The following is a 20,238-nucleotide window of genomic DNA, read 5'->3' on the forward strand; positions in this document are numbered from 1 at the left end:
TACCTGCCACTTTTCCTTCTTTTTTCATTTGTTGATTTGAAGCACATTAAAAAAAAAAAACAAACCTAAACTTTCTGCCTTCTATAGTATGTGAGGGTATGGTGGGGGGGTATCTTGTCTGATGCTTTTCTTTTATCCCAGTAATACCTGGTGCTTCCAATGTCTGGCTCCAGCTTAGGCATCTGAGTGCTTTAAGACTCTTTCCTCTTGATTTTGACAGTTAACATTCCTCTATGCACTTTCCACATTTTAAGATTTCAAAATTCACCGCCTTTGCTTTTCCTTTTTGTTCTTAGACACTAAAGGTAAATATAATTTTAGTTCTCAACTGTTACTTTAGTGGCTTTTGGGAGAGACACTAAACATCTCTCAATTTGCTGTACTAAATGAAATCCCACTAATAGGCTTCCACTTACATGATTGCTCTGTTGATCAGGTCAAGTGCTAAGCCCAAAGCCAAGCTCTAGGGAATCAGAACTGTACAGGACATGGTAAGTATCTCCTAGGCACTTACATTAATACTATGCTAGCAATGTGACCAGAATGCTTCAGTAAGGTAGTAATGCAGGTGGGAATATGTCTGTGGTATTCACGTATACACGGAGATCAGTGCGGTAGGGTAGAGCAAAGGCATCTGGGAAGAGTTGGCAAAGAGCTGTCTTGATTCAAGGAGGGCTTGAAGACTGCATAGGTATACCAAGACTGTGACCTCTGAAGCTTAGTAGTGCCCAAGCTCTTTAGAAGCTTTGAAAGTTTGGTATATCCTCCTAAAAACTTTGCTATCCCTCAAACACTAATATTGGGGGATTCCGTAATAGTCATCTTCTACTCTGTTTTGTTCTTTTTTTTTTTTTTTTTTTTGCCAGTCCTGGGGCTTGAACTCAGGGCCTGAGCACTGTCCCTGGCTTCTTTTTGCTTAAGGCTGGCACTCTACCACTTGAGCCACAGTGCCCCTTCTGGCTTTTTCTATATATGTGGTGCTGGGGAATCGAACCCAGGGCCTCATGTATACGAGGCAAGCACTCTTGCCACTAGGCCATATCCCCAGCCCCAAAAAATCCATTTTATACTGGAGTTAATTCTTGCCCATCCAAGAATTGTTTTACCTTTCTATTAAAAATTAAATAGGCTAGGAATGTGGCTTAGCAGTAGAGTGCTTGCCTAACATGCTTGAAGAGCCCTGGGTTCAATTCCTCAGTACCACATAAACAGAAAAATCCAAAAGGGGTTCTGTAGCTCAAGAGGTAAGAGTGCTAGCCCTGAGCAAAAAGAAGCCAGGGACAGTGCTCAGGCCCTGTGTCCAAGCCCCAGGACTGGCAAGCAATAAACAAACAAACAAACAAATAAATGCAAAGAGCTTTACTGAATGCAGTAGTGGTACTGAAAAAGTTGTATCTGGGACTTGCGCTCAATGGTATTGTGTGTTTAGCATGCATATGGTCCTGGAATGGATTCCTAGCACCAGACACAAATAATTGCATCTGTATTAACTATAAGTGCATTATATATTTGAAAATAGTGCCCTCAACCTTCATTAATGTCATGTATTTACCTTTTTTTTTTTTTGGCGAGTCCTGGGCCTTGGACTCAGGGCCTGAGCACTGTCCCTGGCTTCTTTTTGCTCAAGGCTAGCGCTCTGCTACTTGAGCCACAGCGCTGCTTCTGGCTGTTTTCTATATATGTGGTGCTGGGGAATCGAAACCAGGACTTCATGTATACTATGCAAATACTCTTGCCACTAGGCCATATTCCCAGCCCATATATTTACTTTTTGAGACATGGTTTTACTAGAAAGCCTCGGCTAGCCTTGAACTTGGCATCTTCCTGCCTTAACCCCCAGAGTGCTGGGATTACAAGTGTAAACCCTCGTGTAATTTTAAATGACTATCCAGTAGTTGTACCTAATGTTGAATATTTAGGTTATCTCTAATTTTACTGACAGTGATACTGGGATCTGTCAATCTATATGCCATCTATGAACACACACATCTGTATATTCATAATTTGTAATGATTCATTCTGAGATGAATATACAGATGTGTGTGTCAGAAATCTCTGGTGGTACGATACGTGTTTTGAATGCAGGGCCCCAGGCAAGTGTACTACCACTTCAGTAATATTCCTAGACCATTTTGCTTTAGTTATTTTGGGAGTAGAGCCTTATTTACACTGTACCACATAGCTAGGATGACAGGTGAACACCACTGTGCCTAGCTATTCATTGAGATGAGGTTTGCACTAACTTTGTGCCTACCCTTACCTTGAACAACAATCTTCCTGATTTCTATTTCCCATGTAGTTGGGATTACAGGAATAAGCCACCAGTACCTAAGGTGGTGTGTGTGTGTGTGTGTGTTCATGCATATAGCTACTATTAGATGTGAAACGTTAGTCACACTTGTTTTTGCCAGTCCTGGGGCTTGAATTCAGGGCCTGAGCACTGTCCCTGGCTTCTTTTTGCTCAAGGCTAGCATTCTACCACTTGGGCCACAGCACCACTTTTGGCTCTTTTTCTGTTTATGTGATGCTGAGGAATTGAACCCAGAGCTTCATGCATGCAAGGCAAGCACTGTACTGCTAAGCCATATTCCCAGCACTTGGCAGTTATTTTTGAGATGGACACTTGGACTTTTCAGCCTAGGCCAACCTCAAATCATGATCTTAGCCTCCTGAGCAGCTATGATTATGGGCATGAGCCGCTGACACCCAGCCTGAGATAAATACTTAGTAGCATACATTAGTTGTCAAAGGAGGTTGAATCAACATTCCTTTATGTATAAACAATTGATTTACTATCTTCCTCCCCTGTATCACTCTTTCCTAATCTGTTCCCCCTTCTTAAAATAATTTCAGTAGGTTTAATTATTCAATTTCCATACATGAAAATAAACCTGTTCATCCCTTCACCTTCCCATTGCCCCACTCCCTGTCAGACAGAGCCTATTTTACTTGACTTTTATTCTTTTTTTTTTTTTGATGTACCAAAAAACCAAGGAGTTTTTCGCTTCTGTATTTTTAGAATAACCTCTAAATTGCCTTCTTTTCTGTTGTAACAGGAATCCACTTTTAACCAACAGTTTTTGAGGTTCCTTATGCAACTTTGTACATAGTTGTAACATAGTTTGAAATTTCTTACCTTTCATCTTCCCTTTTCCCTTCTCTCCTTCCCCTCACCCTCTAGTCTCATAGTTAGAATCATGTTCTCTATGTGTATAAATTTAGAGATGAATATTCTTTACATAAATTCTGATTTTCATTTTATCATTTCCTAGGAGTGGGACCCTAGAAGTATACAATTATATATTTTTAAAAGGAACATTTTCAGGTTCTATATATGGCTAAGTTTACATAGAGAGTACCAGATAGCATTTCTAACAGTGAGGTACATACATATTTTAAAAACGTAGTAATAACTATTACATTTTTGTCACTTGTGGGGCTTGAATTCAGGGCCTAGACACTCACTGTCTTTGAGCTTGTTTGCTCAAGGCTAACACTGTACTACTTTGAGCCACAGGGCCACATCTTGTTTCATCTAGTGGTTCATTGGGGATAACAGTTTCCTGGACTTTCCTGCCTGGGCTGGCTTTGAACCATGATCCTCAGATCTCAGCCTCCTGAGTAGCTAGGATTACAGGTGTGAGCCATTGGCGCATAGTTTAAAGTCTGTTTTTCAACATGGAATTTTTTTAGAAGTGCTCACATTCCAATTACATTCCACCAGACATTCAAGTATTCAAGCAGTTTATGAGAAAAGCAGCTTCAGTCATAACTTCTGTCTGGCTGGCTGGGCTTGTCATATGAGAGCTGGCATTCTCTTTTGCTATTGAGGTGTTAAGCTCAGGTTGAGCCAGTCTCTGAAGATGGAGACATAGTTTTAGAGCTTGCAGAGTGGCTAGATTGGTTTGATAGTATTCATGCTCTGTCACAACCTGTAACTTATTAGCAGCCCCATAATTGGACTACCCAGTGTCTTGTAGGTAAGATGATTAAACAGAAGCTGAATGGGTCTGAAGTCCTGCAGTCTTCTTGGCTTTCCTTGCAGAGTTTGAGGAGAGCAGCAGGTTATAGAAATATAATTTTTTTTTTTTTTTTTTTTTGGCCAGTCCTGGGCCTTGGACTCAGGGCCTGAGCACTGTCCCTGGCTTCTTTTTTGCTCAAGGCTAGCACTCTGCCACTTGAGCCACAGTGCCGCTTCTGGCCGTTTTCTGTATATGTGGTGCTGGGGAATCGAACCTAGGGCCTCGTGTATCCGAGGCAGGTACTCTTGCCACTAGGCTATATCCCCAGCCCTAGAAATATAATTTTGAAGCCAGGCACTGGTGGCTCATGCCTGTAATCTTAGCTATGCAGGAAGCTGAGATTGGATCACAACTCAAAGCCAGCCCAGGCAGGGCTGAGTCCCTGAGACTCTTATCACCAATACACTACTCAGAAAAAGCTGGAAATTGTGCTGTGGGTCAAGTGGCAGAATGTTAGCCTTGAGCACAGAGAGGCTCAGGGACAGAGCCCAGGTCCTGAGTTCAAGCCCCAGGACTGTCCCCCCTCCCCCCCCCAAAAAAATTCTGAATGTGCTTTAGGACAGAATGCTCCCTATTGCTTCATTCCCTCCCTGCCCCCAATAAAGAAAATTTTGAAATTTTTTTTTCTTCCCCTTGAGAATTGAGCCAAGCTGTAGAACAGCCTGTGACCTTGTTCACATAGTAGATGGGACCTTTATTCTCAAACTGAGCTGCCTTTGTGCCTTGGGCTTGATTCATTATCCATGGTGTTAGGAGGAGCTAAACATAGGAATCTGTATACCAGTCAGATGAGGTTAAGGTCCAGTGGCATGGAGCAAGTTGCTTGTAGCCAGTGCAGTAGACTGTGGCAGGGTCCTGGAGTCCACATTCCAGTTCAGCACAGTGTGGGTGCACGAGGGAGGGGGTGGTACACAAAAACCCTGAGGCCCTGAGCTGGCCATGTAGGAAACTGCACTCATAGCCTCTGCCTGAGCTAGTGGGAGACAGGAGACTTCCTGGGGATAAAGTCAGCTCCAGGGGGAGTATTAAGTGAATGACCTCTGGACTCAGATACAGCAGCCTAGGAAAGGGATAATGGAACCTGGAGAGAAACTGACAAAAGGTTTATGTGGCTGCTGTGTGCTTCCTTCTGCAAGAGGGGGTTGGGGTGGGGGGAGGGGAGGAGTTGAGGTAGCTACAATTGCAGGTGTCTCTCCAGCTTTCCTCTCCATTGACTGGTACCCCATGTCCTTCATGTCTGTTAGGGATGTTTGGCCATCCATCCAGCACAGGTGTCAGAAATGGGAAACTCTGGAATTAGGCTTCCTCTGTGACATGTTTTCTGGGGCCTAGGTCTTCTTGCCTTGATTCTTTCGTTTCTCTACAACTAGGTCACCCCTCCAAATTTCTCAGTGTCACAAGTGCCCAACATGCCCAGCTGTCCCCAGGCCTATTCTGAATTGCAGACACTGTCCCCCAGTGAGCGGCAGTGTGTGGAGACAGTGGTCAACATGGGCTACTCATATGAGTGTGTTCTGAGAGCCATGAAGAAGAAAGGAGAAAACATCGAACAGGTGAGCAGTTGGTGTACAGGGGAAGAGCAATGAGCTAGATGAGCATTCTGACCTCAGGCTGGGATAGTTACCTGCCCTCAACATAAAGCCCTTTGGGGGCTGCTCTGGGAGTGAAGCTGAGGGGCAAGCCTTAGGACTAGAGGTGGTGTTGGAATGTTTTCCAGCTACCCCTTGTCTGCCAGTCTAGAGAGGGCAAAATTATGCAGTCAGACGTTTATCTTGTCATGGCTGCCCAGGGAATGCTGAATAGGGTACTGTAGTCCAATGCTTTATTTTCTGACTTGGGCTGTTTTAGAGGACTGTTCTGCCCCGCCTGTGGAATTGACATTCTGGCAGATGTGAGTCAGCTGGAGCAGCACCTCCTTTGGGGAGTGGTCACTCATGTTTAGAAGGGTGTGTCTGTATGTTCAGCAAGTAGTTACTGAGCTCATGCTGTGCTGGACACAGTTCAAGGCACAAAGTCAAGGCCTGTCCAGGATCTGATGACTAGGGTGGGGTAGAGAACAAATATCAGTTTTGTTTGTTTGACACTCTCAGGAAGCACACAGGAGTTGGTATTTAAATCACTCAATTTGTTTCTTAGATTCTCGACTATCTCTTCGCACATGGACAGCTTTGTGAAAAGGGCTTTGACCCTCTTTTAGTGGAAGAGGCTCTGGAAATGCACCAGTGTTCAGAAGAAAAGGTAGGAACCTTTGTGCTTCTACAGGCAGAAGTAGTTGAAGGGCAGTCACCTTGTCCAGACAGGATATGTTGAAGCCTGTGAGCTTGGATGAAACATTGAATTAAAGGCTACTGAAATTCCAATGAAAGAAAGGGAAAACGGACTTGTCTGGAAGCCAAAAGGACTTGGATGACCATTGCTAGGTCTTTGTTAACCCTATTCTGTAGAGAGCAACCTTTTTGGGTTCAGTATTTTGCTTTGGTGGGGTCGTAGATGTGAGTAATGGGACTGGATGAGTGAAGTGGGACTGGGGCATGGCTCCGGAAGGATAGTGGGTAGTGGCATTAAACCTGTTTGCCACTATGGCATCCTCCACAGTCCCCCTCAGCTATGTTAGGGAACCTACCCCTAGGACACATCTACACCTTTTCCATGTGGCTGGACCATTTAATTAATTAGTTAATTTTTGGTTGCTTGTTCTGGGGCTTACAATCAGGGCCTGGGTGTTGTCCTGAGCTTTTTTGCTCAAGGCTCACATCCTACCACATAAGCTACAGCTCCACACTTTTTTCTTCTTCTTTTTTTCTTGGTGCTTTGGTGATAAGAGTCTCATACTTTCCTGCCCAAGCTAGGTATACAAATGTGAGCCATTGGTGCCTGGTGTGAACCCTTTTCTTTAATCTGCATTTTCTTCTGTCTCTTAGATGATGGAGTTTCTTCAATTAATGAGCAAATTTAAGGAAATGGGCTTTGAACTAAAAGACATTAAGGAAGTTTTGCTATTACACAACAATGACCAGGACAATGCTTTGGAAGACCTCATGGCCCGTGCTGGAGCCAGCTGAGACCAAGCCCTGCCTAGGCCCTGCCACGGAATCACCATCCCTCAGGAGGCCCTGCAGAGCCCGTCTGTGGGAAGGAAAGGGGGCTCGCTTCCAGATTTTCTTTTGGGGGTTAGGTCAAATGTAGAGACTGTGCTTGCCAGTCTCTGAGCCTAGACCTTGATCTGGGGAGAAATTGGGAGAGATTTGGGCCTGTGAGCCCCAGACCTGTCCACATTAAATGCGTTTGTATTTTGAAAGTGTCCTTCCCACCTTGGCCTTGCAGAAAGAATACTTGGGTCTTTCTGGGGTCTCTGTGTCCTCAGCCAAAACCTGGCCTGGTTGCTGGGAGGAGTGGGGAGAGGGGGGAGGACCAGATTTAGTGCTGCTCTGGGGCTAGATGCTTCCCGCTCTTACCTTCACCGGTAGGTTGAACTCTTAATTCAAGTTGAATGCAAGTGAAAGGTTCTTCCAGGGTTTTATCTTTTCCCCCTTCTAACAGTCACTTAGTGTTACACTGGTTCTGCAATGTCTCTGAGGTGCAAAGAATGCACTTGGGGCCAATTTGCCTCTTCTGTTAGGCAGTCCCCATGCTTCCTAAGCCAATCTGTTTCCTTCATCTTGATTTGGACGACAGTTCTTTGCTGCCCAGGGCTCTAGGGCCCCAGTTCTACCTGTCTGTCTAAATCATCACTGGCCCTTTCCCAGGACATTGAACGGGTGAGAAAATAGGCCACAACATAGTTGCCCAGCACTAACCCCACTGTTCTCTTTGAACAGCCTCCTTCAGCCCTGCTTTAGGATGACACAATGAGTAACACCTAGGCATAGAAATCTGTCTCTTCGGTTTGTTTTGTATTATGTTGTACATCATTAAAGATCTAAATACAAAGGATATAAAGTCTTGATGAATCTAAAATAATTTGCTAACTATTTTGATTCTTCAGAGAGAACTACTAATAAAAACTTAAAAGGTATGTCCTGTTGTGATAACTTCTTTATTGCAAAGAACTCTTGGGAGGGTGGGCAGGAAGGAGGCAAAGTGATTTTCTAGGCTAGAACAGAATCTACCCTTTTTTTTTTTTTTTTTGGCCAGTCCTGGGACTTGGACTCAGGGCCTGAGCACTGTCCCTGGCTTCTTTTTGCTCAAGGCTAGCACTCTGCCACTTGAGCCACAGTGCCACTTCTGGCCATTTTCTGCATATGTGGTGCTGGGGAATTGAACCCAGGGCCTCATGTATACAAGGCAAGCCCTCTTGCCACTAGCCATATCCCCAGCCCTGAACCTACCCTTTTTGTCATGTCAATACTTTCTTCCTACTGAAGAATCTGTGGGACCTAAGAGCTGGCCCCCCCCCCCTTTTTTTTTGGTTTACAAAGGTAGGCACAAAAAAGGATCTGTCTAAACCAGTCAATCTCTGGGCCAGAGACCTAAGCTTTCCTGACAATTGTGTGGGAGTCCTTTAGGAGGTGAGCAAGTTCCCTTTCTTGTAAGGTTAAAACTAAAGTGCTTTCCTAGTATGAGTGGTACCACTGTGACAATTCATCCCTAAGGTTTCTTGCTTTTACCCTTAATGCTGTTCTGCTATTATCCCTTTGTGGATTTTGGCTGGGAGTGGATATTTTTTTCATTGATTCTGACAAAGGGTGTGAGAGCCTTAAACTGGATGCAGGATGCCCTCTGGTGGTTATAATTCACATTACCCAAGACTGACAGACCTTCCTTGGCTTGCTTTATTATCTTATTTTATCCTATATCCTGTCCATTTATTATCTATCTATGGCTGTATTCTCACTTGACTTTTTTTTTTTTGCTGGCACTTAAACTACTTTCAATTCTGGCTTTTTGCTGGTTAACTGGAGATACAAATCTCTCAGATTTGTTTGACTAGGCTGGATTTGAACCTTAATCCTCAGATCTCAGCCTACTGGGGAGTTAGGACTAAAAACCTAAACCACTGGCTCCAGGTTGTTTATTTATTTTTGAGACAAGGGATTACTCCGTTGCACAAGCTGGCTTCAAACTCATGACCCTCTTATCAGCTGGAATTACAGGCAAGTGCCACCACACCTAACTTCTGTTGGCCTTTTAATTAGGCACCCCCCTTAAAACCTTAAAAAGTTATGTTTTACTTGAAAAAAAAATAGTTAACATGACTGAGTTTTTTGGGACAAGTCTGTGACACAAGAATATCAGTTTGACTTAAGGCAACTTCCATAAGTGAGCTTGAGCTTATTTCTGCCCAAAAGATAATGAAGCAAGCAGAGCTTGGATGAGAACACACATGCATGAAGAATGTTGTGTCAATCCTTAGATTAGCATTTGATACCAAGATACTGTACATGACACCCAGAGTGGCTGGGCAGGATTTCCTGGAGGACACACGCCTAAGGTATGTACTTGCCTGCAGTTCTCCAGTTCTTAAATCGTTCAGTTAGCGGTGGGGAGAGTGAGGAATCAGGAGCCAGGAACTGACTGTCACAGAAGCACAAGGTACTGGTGGGCATTGCTGATAGGCCTGTCACCTCAGCAAAGATGGGAGAAGAAAAATGCACCCTCTTCTGTCTCAAAACTGGATTGCGGGAAGGGTCAGTATTGTAAGCATAAAACCTGCTTCAATCTTGTTAAAGACACATTAAAGTTTATTCATTTTACACTTCCTAAAATGTAATCTATCCCCATGGGCTTGGTGATGCATCTGCGCATCCTACCATACCACTGTACTACTAGCATCCAGTTTAGTTTGGTGCTGATGTTTTAGTCTTTGAAGACAGAAAGGCACAGAATTCAGCTGATAAAGCCCCTGGGCTCAGCATATTGTCTTCCCTGGTTTGTGACCTCTGACCTCCAGGTTACCAACTTGCTCTCTCTGATCCTCAAGCTTGGGCTTAGAGACATGTCTTCCCATAGACATAGGGTGAGTGAATGCAAATGTTGTGAGCCCCCAAGTAAAGGAATGGGCATTAAAGGACTAACCGGCCCTTCCTTCCTTACAGATGCTCTGAGCTTGAAACTGAGGGAGGAGCTAGTCCCATACAAGACCATGCATGTGTGGGTAAGGCTAGTCCAGGTAGAACCTAGGAGTGGGTATGTGCAGGGAGGAACTGGCAGGGGTCTTGCCCCTGAACACGCCTACAGTGCCCCACCATCTGCTGGAAGGTCTTGTTCTACGATACCGCTGTTCTCTCAGGGGCTGCTGCAGCAGGCTTGTGGCAGGTGAGGTACAGCTGCAGCTGGCTTCTCAAACTCTGAATACACTTGGATTTCAGAGCCATGATTTCATCCAGCTGGGTCACAAAATCTTCAAAATCCTGAGAAAGGAAACAGGACAAGGGGAGCTTTTGCTCTTATTGGTTTTCTGCCACCTCATCTTTTTCTAGCCCTGCTCTTGTAAGAAATTTTTAGAAACCAGCTTCTTCCAGGTGGAGTCACCTGAAGGAGTTCCTCTGGCATTAGATGAGACCCACTTCTCTGCACTTTGTAGGCAGAGGGAGATGAGTGGAAATGCCCCTCTGACTGCATGTCGTAGGCAGCAAGCTGGTCACTGCTACAGTCACAGTGGAGAGTGGCTAAGAGAAAGACTGGGCAATATTCAGCCCCTCTAAAGCTGTCTCGAGTGGTAAGAGAAGAGCCTCAACAGTGTTAGTGTGACAGCAGAACCCACAGGAACCTCTGTAAACGTGGACTGCCATCCAACTAGCCACACCCCTGAGTATCCAGCCAATACTACTTACGTTAGAAGCTAGCTGGTTCATCAGGGTCTCCTCCTTGAATCCCAGCTCAGCCATTTCATCCATTTGCTCCTGGTGTGCACGGATGACCACCTGCCTGGGAATACCAGAGAAGAAGATGTGGTCCTCCTTGCTGCCCACCCTCTTGGGCAGCTTTCTAAAATTGAGCCTCAATTGCAGGCTAGGAACTGACCACCCAAGGCTTGGACCAGGGCTGTTTCACTAGCTCCCTCCCCCTTTCTTTTCTCAGGACCAGTTGAGAGTTTGGAGAGCACCAAGAAGATAGAACAAAGCAGACGGGGCTTTTCAAGCCGCCCTTTCCTCTCCAGATACTGAGGAATAGGGTGGGTGCTGCTTCTGTTCCCCGTGGCTTTCCTGAGAAGAGAAAGGCTGTCAAGGCTGTGGTCACTGAAGCTGATATACTGAGCTAGAAGGGGAAACTCTCCTGTCAGATTCTAGGGACACACAGTGGAGTGGCAGGACTGCCCACCCAGACCGGCAAGTTGTTTTCTATGCATCCCTGCATGGCTGCCTTTGTGACAAAACTTTAAGCAGGAGAGGGAGTGGGTGTCAAAGGGGAGAAAGTCCAACTTACTGTGCTTGCTTCAGGGTGGGCTGACCAAGTAACCCTGCTGTCTTGGCAGAGCAGCGGAGTACCAGAGGAGAGTCTAGAGTTGCTAAGCACCTTGATTCTGGCCTGCTTTTGAGCCATGCGCTGTCCTCATTGTAGCAAGACAACCTGATGGGGTCTGTGGACAAGCCCAGCTCCTGCCAACTATGCTCTGAACGATGCTTTATCTTCTGTACCCATGGCTGACGAGTGATACCACTACTTCCTGTATGTGGGGTGAGTACAGGTCCAGGGTGGGATACCCCAGTATGGATATTAGAGAAGGGTTTTCCTAGGAAACCCCAGGGGCCACCCAACTCTGTTTCCTCAGCATCAGCATCATACTGCTCATTACCCACATGTTCTTGGGTGTAGAGTGCAGGCTCTGTGCCCTGGCAGACCTCTCCCAGCTCAGCATCCCTGTTGGGCAACTTGTCCTGTGGGTATTGGTGGATGGGTGATGGGGACAGAGCTGGGAGATCACCCCCAGGCTTGTTGTCAGGTGGAGATGAGGACAGCCACAGGCGCCCCGTGGCTGAAGATAATGATAAGGCCGTCTCTCGATCACCAGAGGATACCACGTGGCCCATAGCCGGCCCCCCTGTGAGCTCTGCCCCATCCTGGATCAGCTGCTCCAAGGGAGAAGGGCCCTTATCAGCTGGGGTCTCCAGGAGGGACACTGTGAGAGGAGTCATTAGTCCAGAAGCATGTTCAGAACAGGTGCCTAATGGCTGTTTGGAGTCTTCCTGGAAAGGCTGAGATGGGCTGCCTTCACCCACTTCTCGTTGCACTGTGAGGACTGTGTCTCTTTCGTCTGGGGATCCGGGAACTGCAATATGAGATAGCGAAGAAAACCCATCTTCTAGGGATGGTGAACTGCCCTCAGCCGGCCCAGGAGCCCCACTTGTGAAGGTGTCTTGTCCTATGTCAAAGATGGGGGCTCCACCTTGTTTCTGGTGGTATATAAAGTCTACCTGTGAGCAGGAAGGCTTTTCTGCCAAGTTGTCTCTGGGAGAAGGCCCTGAGGAGGAAGAGTCCTCCTCTCCACTCCAGTCTAAGCACACCTTCCTTGCACTGTGGCTAGGATTGAATGCTGCTCTTTTGTGACTTCTTATGAGGTCCCTAGAATACACCCATCTCTCAGTTAGATCCTTTTCATCACCATCCATCTTGGAGCTAAAAAGCAGACACTGCCGCCTTTCTGCCGCCTGCTTCTCAGGATCCTGCTCCCCACTCTGATGCAGGAAAAATGAGTTTTCACTCTGGGGTATGTTCTTTTGCTTTGTGGTCCTCTGACTTGAAATGTGTGAAAAAGAATCTTCACTGAAGTCACTGTCATCGAGGTCCTCGGCTGGGGCTCCATCGTGGCTGTCCGGGTGGGAAACAGAGGAAGCCTCACTCTGGAGCTCACCTTCCGAGGGCCTCTTTGGGCATAAAAACCTTTCCAGTGGCTGGTATTTTAACTTCTGCTGGAGGAGAGGTGGTTGCTGGAACTGTTGGTGATAGAAGCGCAAATGTTCCTCCCTTTCCTTCTGATGTGGAGGGATATTTGTCCAAGCTTCAGAATTAAGCCTGGCAGGCATGCCTGTCTTGCCATCTTGACTTTGCTCTGCTAAATGGTGGTTGTTGCTAGAGCAGAAATCCACTCGTGGTACAAGCTGTTTCTGTACTGGCCGCACAGTTTGTACTTTCTTGCACCTGGTAGGTAGCTTGCCATGCGCCAGGCCTTCTCCAGGGCCTGGGCCCCTGCCTGCCCACCCAGGGGCCGTCTTATGGCCAGTTACGTTTTTCTCAGAGAATAATGGTGCTGACTCTTCTGCTCCTTTTTTGGCACAATGTCCAGACAGTGTGGTTCCTTTGGCAAGGCTGGTCTTCACGACCCACTCTTGGGGAGGACTCCCTCTGGAGCCACCCCTTTTACCAGGGCCTTTAGGTACAGAGACAAAAGGGACATTTGGAGGGTGGCTCACCAGGGGATAGGCTTTCCCTCTCGTGGAGCCTGCTGCCCCTGGGAGTGACAGCTGAAGCCCCAGCTTGACTTTTTTTGGAGAACACTTGTCCCCTGGCAGGACTACAGGGGAACTCTGAATTCGTTTTGGAGAGGAGTTTTCAGATGACCGGTTTCGACTGGTACCTGAAGCACAACACTTAATGCCTTTCTTTAGTTCTTTGACCCTGCAAATGACGATTTAATGTTAAACATGCATTCCTATATGTCTGTGATTTATTTTCTATAACCTTCAAGAAAAACTAAGAAAAATACAACAAGTATTGGCACTTACTAATCTGGAAAGAATAAGAAGGAAAAGGACCCATTCTATTTTGGCATGAGATAGTCTTAGAACGATACTGTGTCCATGCAGAGTCCATGCCCTGCTTCCTGAAGCATGCTTCCTGAAGGTGGTCCAGCCCAGGTGTCCATGTCTCCCACGTACCCACCATACTACAAAGAGTCTTCTTTTCTTACAAAAAATGCAGGCTTTTCTGGGAAAATGAGTTACCCCAAACACACTGGGCATTTTGGGAATCAAAATCTCCAGAAATAGGATTGTGCTACTTCTATTAAGAGAAAAGTGACTGATCTAGTCCTGAGACTCCTCAAACTTAGCACCATTAGCATTTTATGTTGTTTTTGTTTTTCCAGTCCTGGGGCTTGAACTCAGGGCCTGAGCACTGTCCCTGGCTTCTTCTTGCTCAAGGCTAGCACTCTACCACTTGAGCCACAGCGCCACTTCCGGCTTTTTCTATATATGTGGTGCTGAGAATTGAACCCAGGGCTTCACGTATATGAGGCGAGCACTTTACCACTAGGTCATATTCCCAGCCCCAAGCACCATTAACATTTTGTACCAGATAGAATTTTTTATTGTAAGGAGATGTTCTGTATATATAGTAGTGGCCTCTACCCTCAGATTCCAATAGCACTTTCTCCAAGTCATGACTATAAAAAATATCCTTGGGGGCTGGGGTATGACCTAGTGGTAGAGTACTTGCTTTGCATACATAAAGCCTGGGTTCGATTCCTCAGCAGAAAGCCAGAAGTAGCACTGTGGTTCAAGTGGTAGAGTGCTACCCTTGAGCAAAAAAAAAAATAGAAGCCAGGGACAGTGCTCAGGCCCTGAGTTCAAGCCCTAGGACTGGCAAAAAAATCCTTGGGCTGTAGGTGTGGTTCAAGTGGTAGAGTGCTTGCTTAGCAAGTATAAGGTGCTGAGTTCAAAGCCCAGTATTGAAAAAAAAATTCCCACTGTAAGAGACACATGTGGCCCCAAGGGTAGAGATGGTAGAAATGCCAGCAGATATCAAAGACACTTCACACAGAGGCTGGACTAGACACCAAATGCTGATGAATTTTTGGAAAGTTCCCCCTTCTCTGGCCACAGTTTATCCTACTAACATATGTCTAGGTTGATCCCTCTGTACCTACATAACTCCAAGTATAATATATATTCTCTCTGTGTGTGTTTGTGTGCACGTGTGTGTGCATGCACTAGTCTTGGCGCTTGAACTCAGGGCCTAGGTGCTGACCCTGAGCTTTTTTGTTCATGGCTAGCACTCTACCAATTGAGCCACAACTCTACTTCCAGGTTCTTGATAGTTAATTGGAGACAAAGAGTCTCATAGACTTTCCTGCCTGGGCTGGCTTTGAACCACAATCCTCAGATCTCAGCCTTCTGAGCAGCTAGGATCAGGGGTGTGAACCACTAGCATCTGGCTAATATATATTCTATTCTGTCCTTACAATTCAGGGAGAAAAGCTTATTGAGCCTACCATGCTAGATTAATATTTCACTTTCTAATGGCCACTAAAATGACTCTTGAGAATGTGCCATCTTCCTCCTGTCCCATTTACAAAAGCAGAACCTATTAGGTCACATTCTTCCAATTACCAGTTGCCCCAGGAAGAGTTGTGGAGCTCAATGTCATATCCCTATGTGTGTGTGAGACATGCACAAATACATGTCACACACACACCCCTGCCTTTTGGGATCGAACTTACCGGTCAGCATAGCGCAAAGTATTCAGAGTGTGTTCAGTAGCCACATGGCTTGGTGAGATGTTGGCAATCATACAAGTTTTGGCATTGCCAATGAAAGAGTCTTTCAGGACCTGTTGAAATCAAAAGGCAGGTCAATGAGTGGCAGAGATATACTATTATGTGCAGGATGTTAGGTCATAGCACCCCTCTGTTCACAAAAAAGGCACCTCACAAAACAGGAAATATAAATGAATAGACAAAGAAAAAGGTACTCACATCACTATTAATCAAAGAAATACAAACCACAAAAAAATGTGTTTGTCTGTTTTTTTAAATCCATAAGTTAAAAAGACTGGTGACCTGATGACACGCTGCCCTGGTGAGGTTGAGAAGGTGCACTTCCCTACACTAGTACATACACCTCCCTTCTCTTCCCCCGCGGGGCCTCACACCATGCTTTTTGGCATGGATATTCCCTGAATGAACAAAGGGATATAGGAACAATGAAAGACCCAGAATAAACTCAAGGCTCATGTTTCACGTTACCTGGGTTAATTTGCTCTGCCTGAATGGAGTGTGGGTGTGCTCCTGGTCCAGTGCTCGGATACATTCCTTCAGCTGCAAGGTGGGGGATACCACATGAAAAGTGGGTAACAGATCAGATACTATATCCATAGGAACTCAGCCAGTTCTCACAAAAGTAAAAATGCCCTGGTGTTTTTGGTTCAACAAGTAACACCATATAAGACTTCCCTAAGGCTCTCCCAACTTTAGAGTGAGACTAATCCTGTGATCATAGCATTGGCCTTGGGTAGGGGACTTATTACCTTCAGGTCCTGGAGTCCAAGTTCATGTGGAGGTGTCCTAGCTTACCGGCTCCCCTTCACTCATCACAATCTTCCTAACTACTGATGTACAGAGATATGAGAATAACTATAGGCACTTCCTTCCTTACTTCTACACACACCTACAGGTGCTGATTTCAATATACATTGAAGTCAGAGGAGGAATGGCACCGAGAAACCAGCTCACTACCCACCCTCAGAGCTAAAAAGCAGACAATGACAGCATTTGCTCCTGGCCATGGCCCCTCGGTGAGAAGGGCTCACTGGACATCACTAGAAGGGCAGGGGTAGGGAAGTCAAGGTGATCAGTATTTCAGAATCATGCATCTAGGCTAAAAGATAGTAAATGGAAAGGAACGGGGAGAAGATGAAGGAAGCAATCCCGTGGGAGCAGCAATGTAGCTAGGTGTACCAAGAATAGAAAAATGAGTCCTGAGAGTTTGCTGGGGCTAAGTTTAGCTGCAGTCACAGAGGCCTATCACTGTCTCACCTCTAGCCAAAAAAGAAAGAGGGTCAGGGTATTGCTATGTAGCCCAGGCTGTCCTTAAACTCCACCATGCATGGCAATATCTTCCGTTAGTAAAAATCAATCTGATATCCCCCAAAGAGAGGAATAAAGAGACTCAGCTGCCCTTGAATTACACCTGCTTCTCACATAATCAAATACCTGTTAATCTCTTGGGTCCATTTTATCTCTGCTATATTAAAATGGAATGGCCAACAGACTTCACTAATGGATGGATGTGCTTAGTGTTTTTCCTTTTCTTTTTCTCATAGTACTAGGGATTGAAATCTGGGCCTTGAGCATGCTAGGAAATTGCTCTGCCAATTGAGTATCCCTTTTGTTTTGTATTTTGCTTTTGAGATAGTCTCACTGAATTTTTCTTGGGCTGGCCTTGAATTTGAGATCCTCTACCTCCACTTCCTGAGTAGCTGGGATCACAGGTGTATGTCCTTATGCCAGGCTAGGCTTTTCAACAGTAGATAAGTACTGGAGCTAGCTGACAGGTATATGAGAGATCACTACGTTCTATGTGCTGCTTTAATATGCTTGAGAAATGAATACAGTTTTTAAAAGATCTTTCTTAAGACATTAGCATGTATTAGTTGTACAAAGGAGGTTTCATTGTGATACTTCCATACATGCACACAATATGTGCTGATCCCAATCTCTCTCCCCCATCTCCCCTCCCCTCCTTTTTTGATTTTTTTGGGACAGGGTCTCACTGCTGGCCTGTAATTCACTATGTAACCCAGGCTGGTCTTCTCAATCTTCTTTCCTCAATTAAAACAATTTTGAAATAAGGGGAAAAGCTTACTAAGTGAACCAGTTAGCAGTTGCAGAAATATATGTTCCTGGCAGGGATTGACCAGAGAAAGAGAAGGCAGAGAGAGAAAGGAAGAGCAGCTTAGCATTGCCAAGAATCTAACAGGGCAGCCTCTCTTCAGCCCTGGAATCCCGCTGTCAGCTGACAGCATGCTAGCTGTTCTGCTGATTCCACTCTTACCCACCATGCTCAAGAAGGATTTTTAAATCTGGAGCAACTTACAGCCAGGAGACTCTGGTTTATTTCTGCGCCCTCCATCTTGGTCTGTTTATCTGAGTCCCTGGCATCTGCGGCTCTTTCACTGCCCGCCAAGTCAATAAAGGAGATCCTAGAGAAAAGACACAGCAGGAACGACTTCTGTGGGTCTTTGGTTTATTTTTACATTTTGTGACCACAGAGGAAAAAAAAAATCAACACTGGCTCTACCTCAGGAAAGAAAAGATATTACTGTCAGCTTTCCAGAAAACATCACACATTTTCTGACCTGTCAGCTGCTGCTGGCAGAGATGACTTGGAGACTTTGGGTGGTTCTAACCATTGTGAGGAATAACTGAAATTAGTAAAGCATTCTTCCCATAATGCCAAATGACCATAATGAAAATCACTTAGATGACCACTTAGATAATTAAGTAGAAACTTTTGTGGGCTACTTTCCAGAAGAAAAAGAAAAGAAAGACTCATTACTCAGAGGTGAGATAGGCTCATCCATCAGCATGGCAGGGTTTGCTAAGATAGCACCACAGAAGCAATGAATGTATCCAATTGTCTTATGGCTTCTTTCAAGAAGAATGGATTAATCTCTCCTTCCCATTTATGGACTGCAAACTCTCTGAGATGCATTCTCTGCTGTTTCTCTGCTGATACCGTGTTTCGCGTTAGAAGCAATCAATGTCCCTTTTAATAACTTAGGGTTGACCAACAATGGGTCATTACTTCATGGTTAATCAACTGATGGCACTTTAGTACAATGATTTATTTCAGGCCTAACAACTCTACTCTTATGTCCCTGAAATGAAGGCTCCATGGAAGCAGAGTGTCCTGTTGTTGGTAACACATATTTCAAAGTCACATTAAGGAAGGCAGACAATGCAATTCTTTGCCTATTTCCAGCTTACCTGCCAAATGTCCTCTTGGCTGAATCTTTGATCTGAATTTGGATGATAGCATGGGAGCGGGAGGAGTCTGCATTAACCCCAGTGGCCCCGGTGCTGCGCTCCTTGCTGCCTTTTAAGATCACCTAAAAATAAAATCCATAGGATGACTTCCCCTAGGAGTAAGCAAAGCCCTCTAGCTCCAAAGAGTTGGCTAAGTAAGAAGTAGAGACCAGACAGAATTTTTGTCAGTACACTGCAGCTTTTTTCTGTCCAAGTGGAAAGCTGCCCAGACACTAAATCATACCTAGTAAGTACCCAATGGCAAGGAAAACAACGAGAATACTAATCTTGTGGGAGAACATTCAATAGTTCAAGAGCTAATTTACTTCTTGATCTCATATACTTTTTTTAATATCCTTGATGGATTTAGTCTTACTACTCCCCAGGGCAAAACTTGGCTCCAAAGCAAGGTCTCAGAGTACTCATCCATCTTAGTAACTGAAGCGCAGGAGGCATGTGCATCATGGAACGACTGATCACATCCACCTGTTCCACCAGGATGCAGGCACGAAGGCGGCCAGGCCTCCCATGTAGGAACAAGGAAGCAGCGAGTCATTCTGACTGTTGACTGTCGTTGAGTCCTTTAGTTCCCTTGAGATCCACCTTCCCTCAACCCTGCCTGGGAGTAAGGACTAGTTGGGATCTCTGTGACCACAACAGAATGGAGCAAGGGAGATAAGGCATCAGGGCTGGCATCTTGCTACTGAACACACAGCCATGCATCAACATTTTTGCCTTGAGTTGTTTTTTTAAATAGTCTTGCTTCTATGAAGCTCAGGTTGGCCTTGATTTCAGCCCTTCCAGGGGAGAGATTACAGGCATGCACCACCCATGCCAGAATTGTGTTATTTTAGAAGGGGGGTGAGGGTGGGTGGGGGGTGACTAATGAGAAGAAAAAAAAAAACTTTAAATGTTATTTGACAGAGCTCTTCCATTAGCCTAATGTGTGTTAAGTATGATTATTATACATTAAAAACCCCTCAATATATCACTGAAGAACAAACCCAAAGATTGATTTGCTCATAGTCAAATAGCTACTGTGTGACAGAAACCAAATTCTACATTGGGTTTGTCTGTCTCCAAAGTCCTATGTTTGTTTCTGCCATACTAAGGGGGTGGGGGGCTTTTATAAATCCATTTACTTTGCAATTAATTAAGAGCAAGGAACTTTTGTTTTGTTTTGTTTTGTTTTGGCCAGTCCTGGGCCTTGGACTCAGGGCCTGAGCACTGTCCCTGGCTTCTTCTTTTTTTTTCTCACTCAAGGCTAGCACTCTGCCAATTGAGCCACTGTACCACTTCTGGCTTTTTCTGTTTATGTGGTGCTGAGGACCTGAAGCCAGGGCTTCATGCATGCTAGGCAAGTACTCTACCACTAAGGCACACTCCCAGACCCAAGAGTAAGGAACTTTTATCTCACTTTTTCTCAATCTCTCAGAATTTTAATTTACATCATATTCAGCCGAGTTTCCAAATTAAGAGCCCAAAAGTTGGACTGGGGCTCAAGAGGTAAAGTAGTTGCCTAACAAGGGCAAG

At 45.2% G+C, this 20,238-nt stretch overlaps 2 protein-coding genes and 1 long non-coding RNA gene across 8 annotated transcripts in view; 2 read left to right on the forward strand and 1 right to left on the reverse strand.

Moving 5' to 3' along the window:
* Window positions 1-8,037, forward strand: part of Ubap1 (ubiquitin associated protein 1) — a 53,830-nt gene extending 45,793 nt beyond the window's left edge. For all 5 annotated transcript variants that reach the window (XM_048364548.1, XM_048364791.1, XM_048364865.1 and 2 more), the window contains 3 exons: window positions 5,393-5,575; window positions 6,159-6,260; window positions 6,944-8,037. In XM_048364548.1, coding sequence (XP_048220505.1) covers window positions 5,393-5,575; window positions 6,159-6,260; window positions 6,944-7,084 — 426 coding nt within the window. In that variant the 3' untranslated portion in view covers window positions 7,085-8,037. The remainder of the gene's footprint in view (window positions 1-5,392; window positions 5,576-6,158; window positions 6,261-6,943) is intronic.
* A 1,648-nt stretch (window positions 8,038-9,685) lies between these two features.
* Kif24 (kinesin family member 24) overlaps window positions 9,686-20,238 on the reverse strand; it is a 51,240-nt gene continuing 40,687 nt past the window's right edge. Inside the window, exons 7-13 of one of the 2 annotated variants that reach the window (XM_048365037.1) lie at window positions 18,667-18,788; window positions 17,774-17,879; window positions 15,925-15,996; window positions 15,400-15,509; window positions 11,388-13,577; window positions 10,796-10,889; window positions 9,686-10,372 (exon numbers count right to left, since the gene is read on the reverse strand). In XM_048365037.1, coding sequence (XP_048220994.1) covers window positions 10,229-10,372; window positions 10,796-10,889; window positions 11,388-13,577; window positions 15,400-15,509; window positions 15,925-15,996; window positions 17,774-17,879; window positions 18,667-18,788 — 2,838 coding nt within the window. In that variant the 3' untranslated portion in view covers window positions 9,686-10,228. Of the gene's footprint in view, window positions 10,890-11,387; window positions 13,578-15,399; window positions 15,510-15,924; window positions 15,997-17,773; window positions 17,880-18,666; window positions 18,789-20,238 lie in introns of both variants that reach the window. The other variant, XM_048364949.1, reaches the window with a different exon arrangement.
* Window positions 11,557-17,724, forward strand: LOC125365199. The gene is made up of 3 exons (XR_007213672.1): window positions 11,557-11,639; window positions 16,352-16,472; window positions 17,587-17,724. It is a non-coding gene; the product is annotated as an uncharacterized LOC125365199 (long non-coding RNA).

Source organism: Perognathus longimembris, chromosome 1, assembly GCF_023159225.1.
Source record: "Perognathus longimembris pacificus isolate PPM17 chromosome 1, ASM2315922v1, whole genome shotgun sequence".
In the NCBI taxonomy this organism is placed as follows: Eukaryota; Metazoa; Chordata; class Mammalia; order Rodentia; family Heteromyidae; genus Perognathus; species Perognathus longimembris.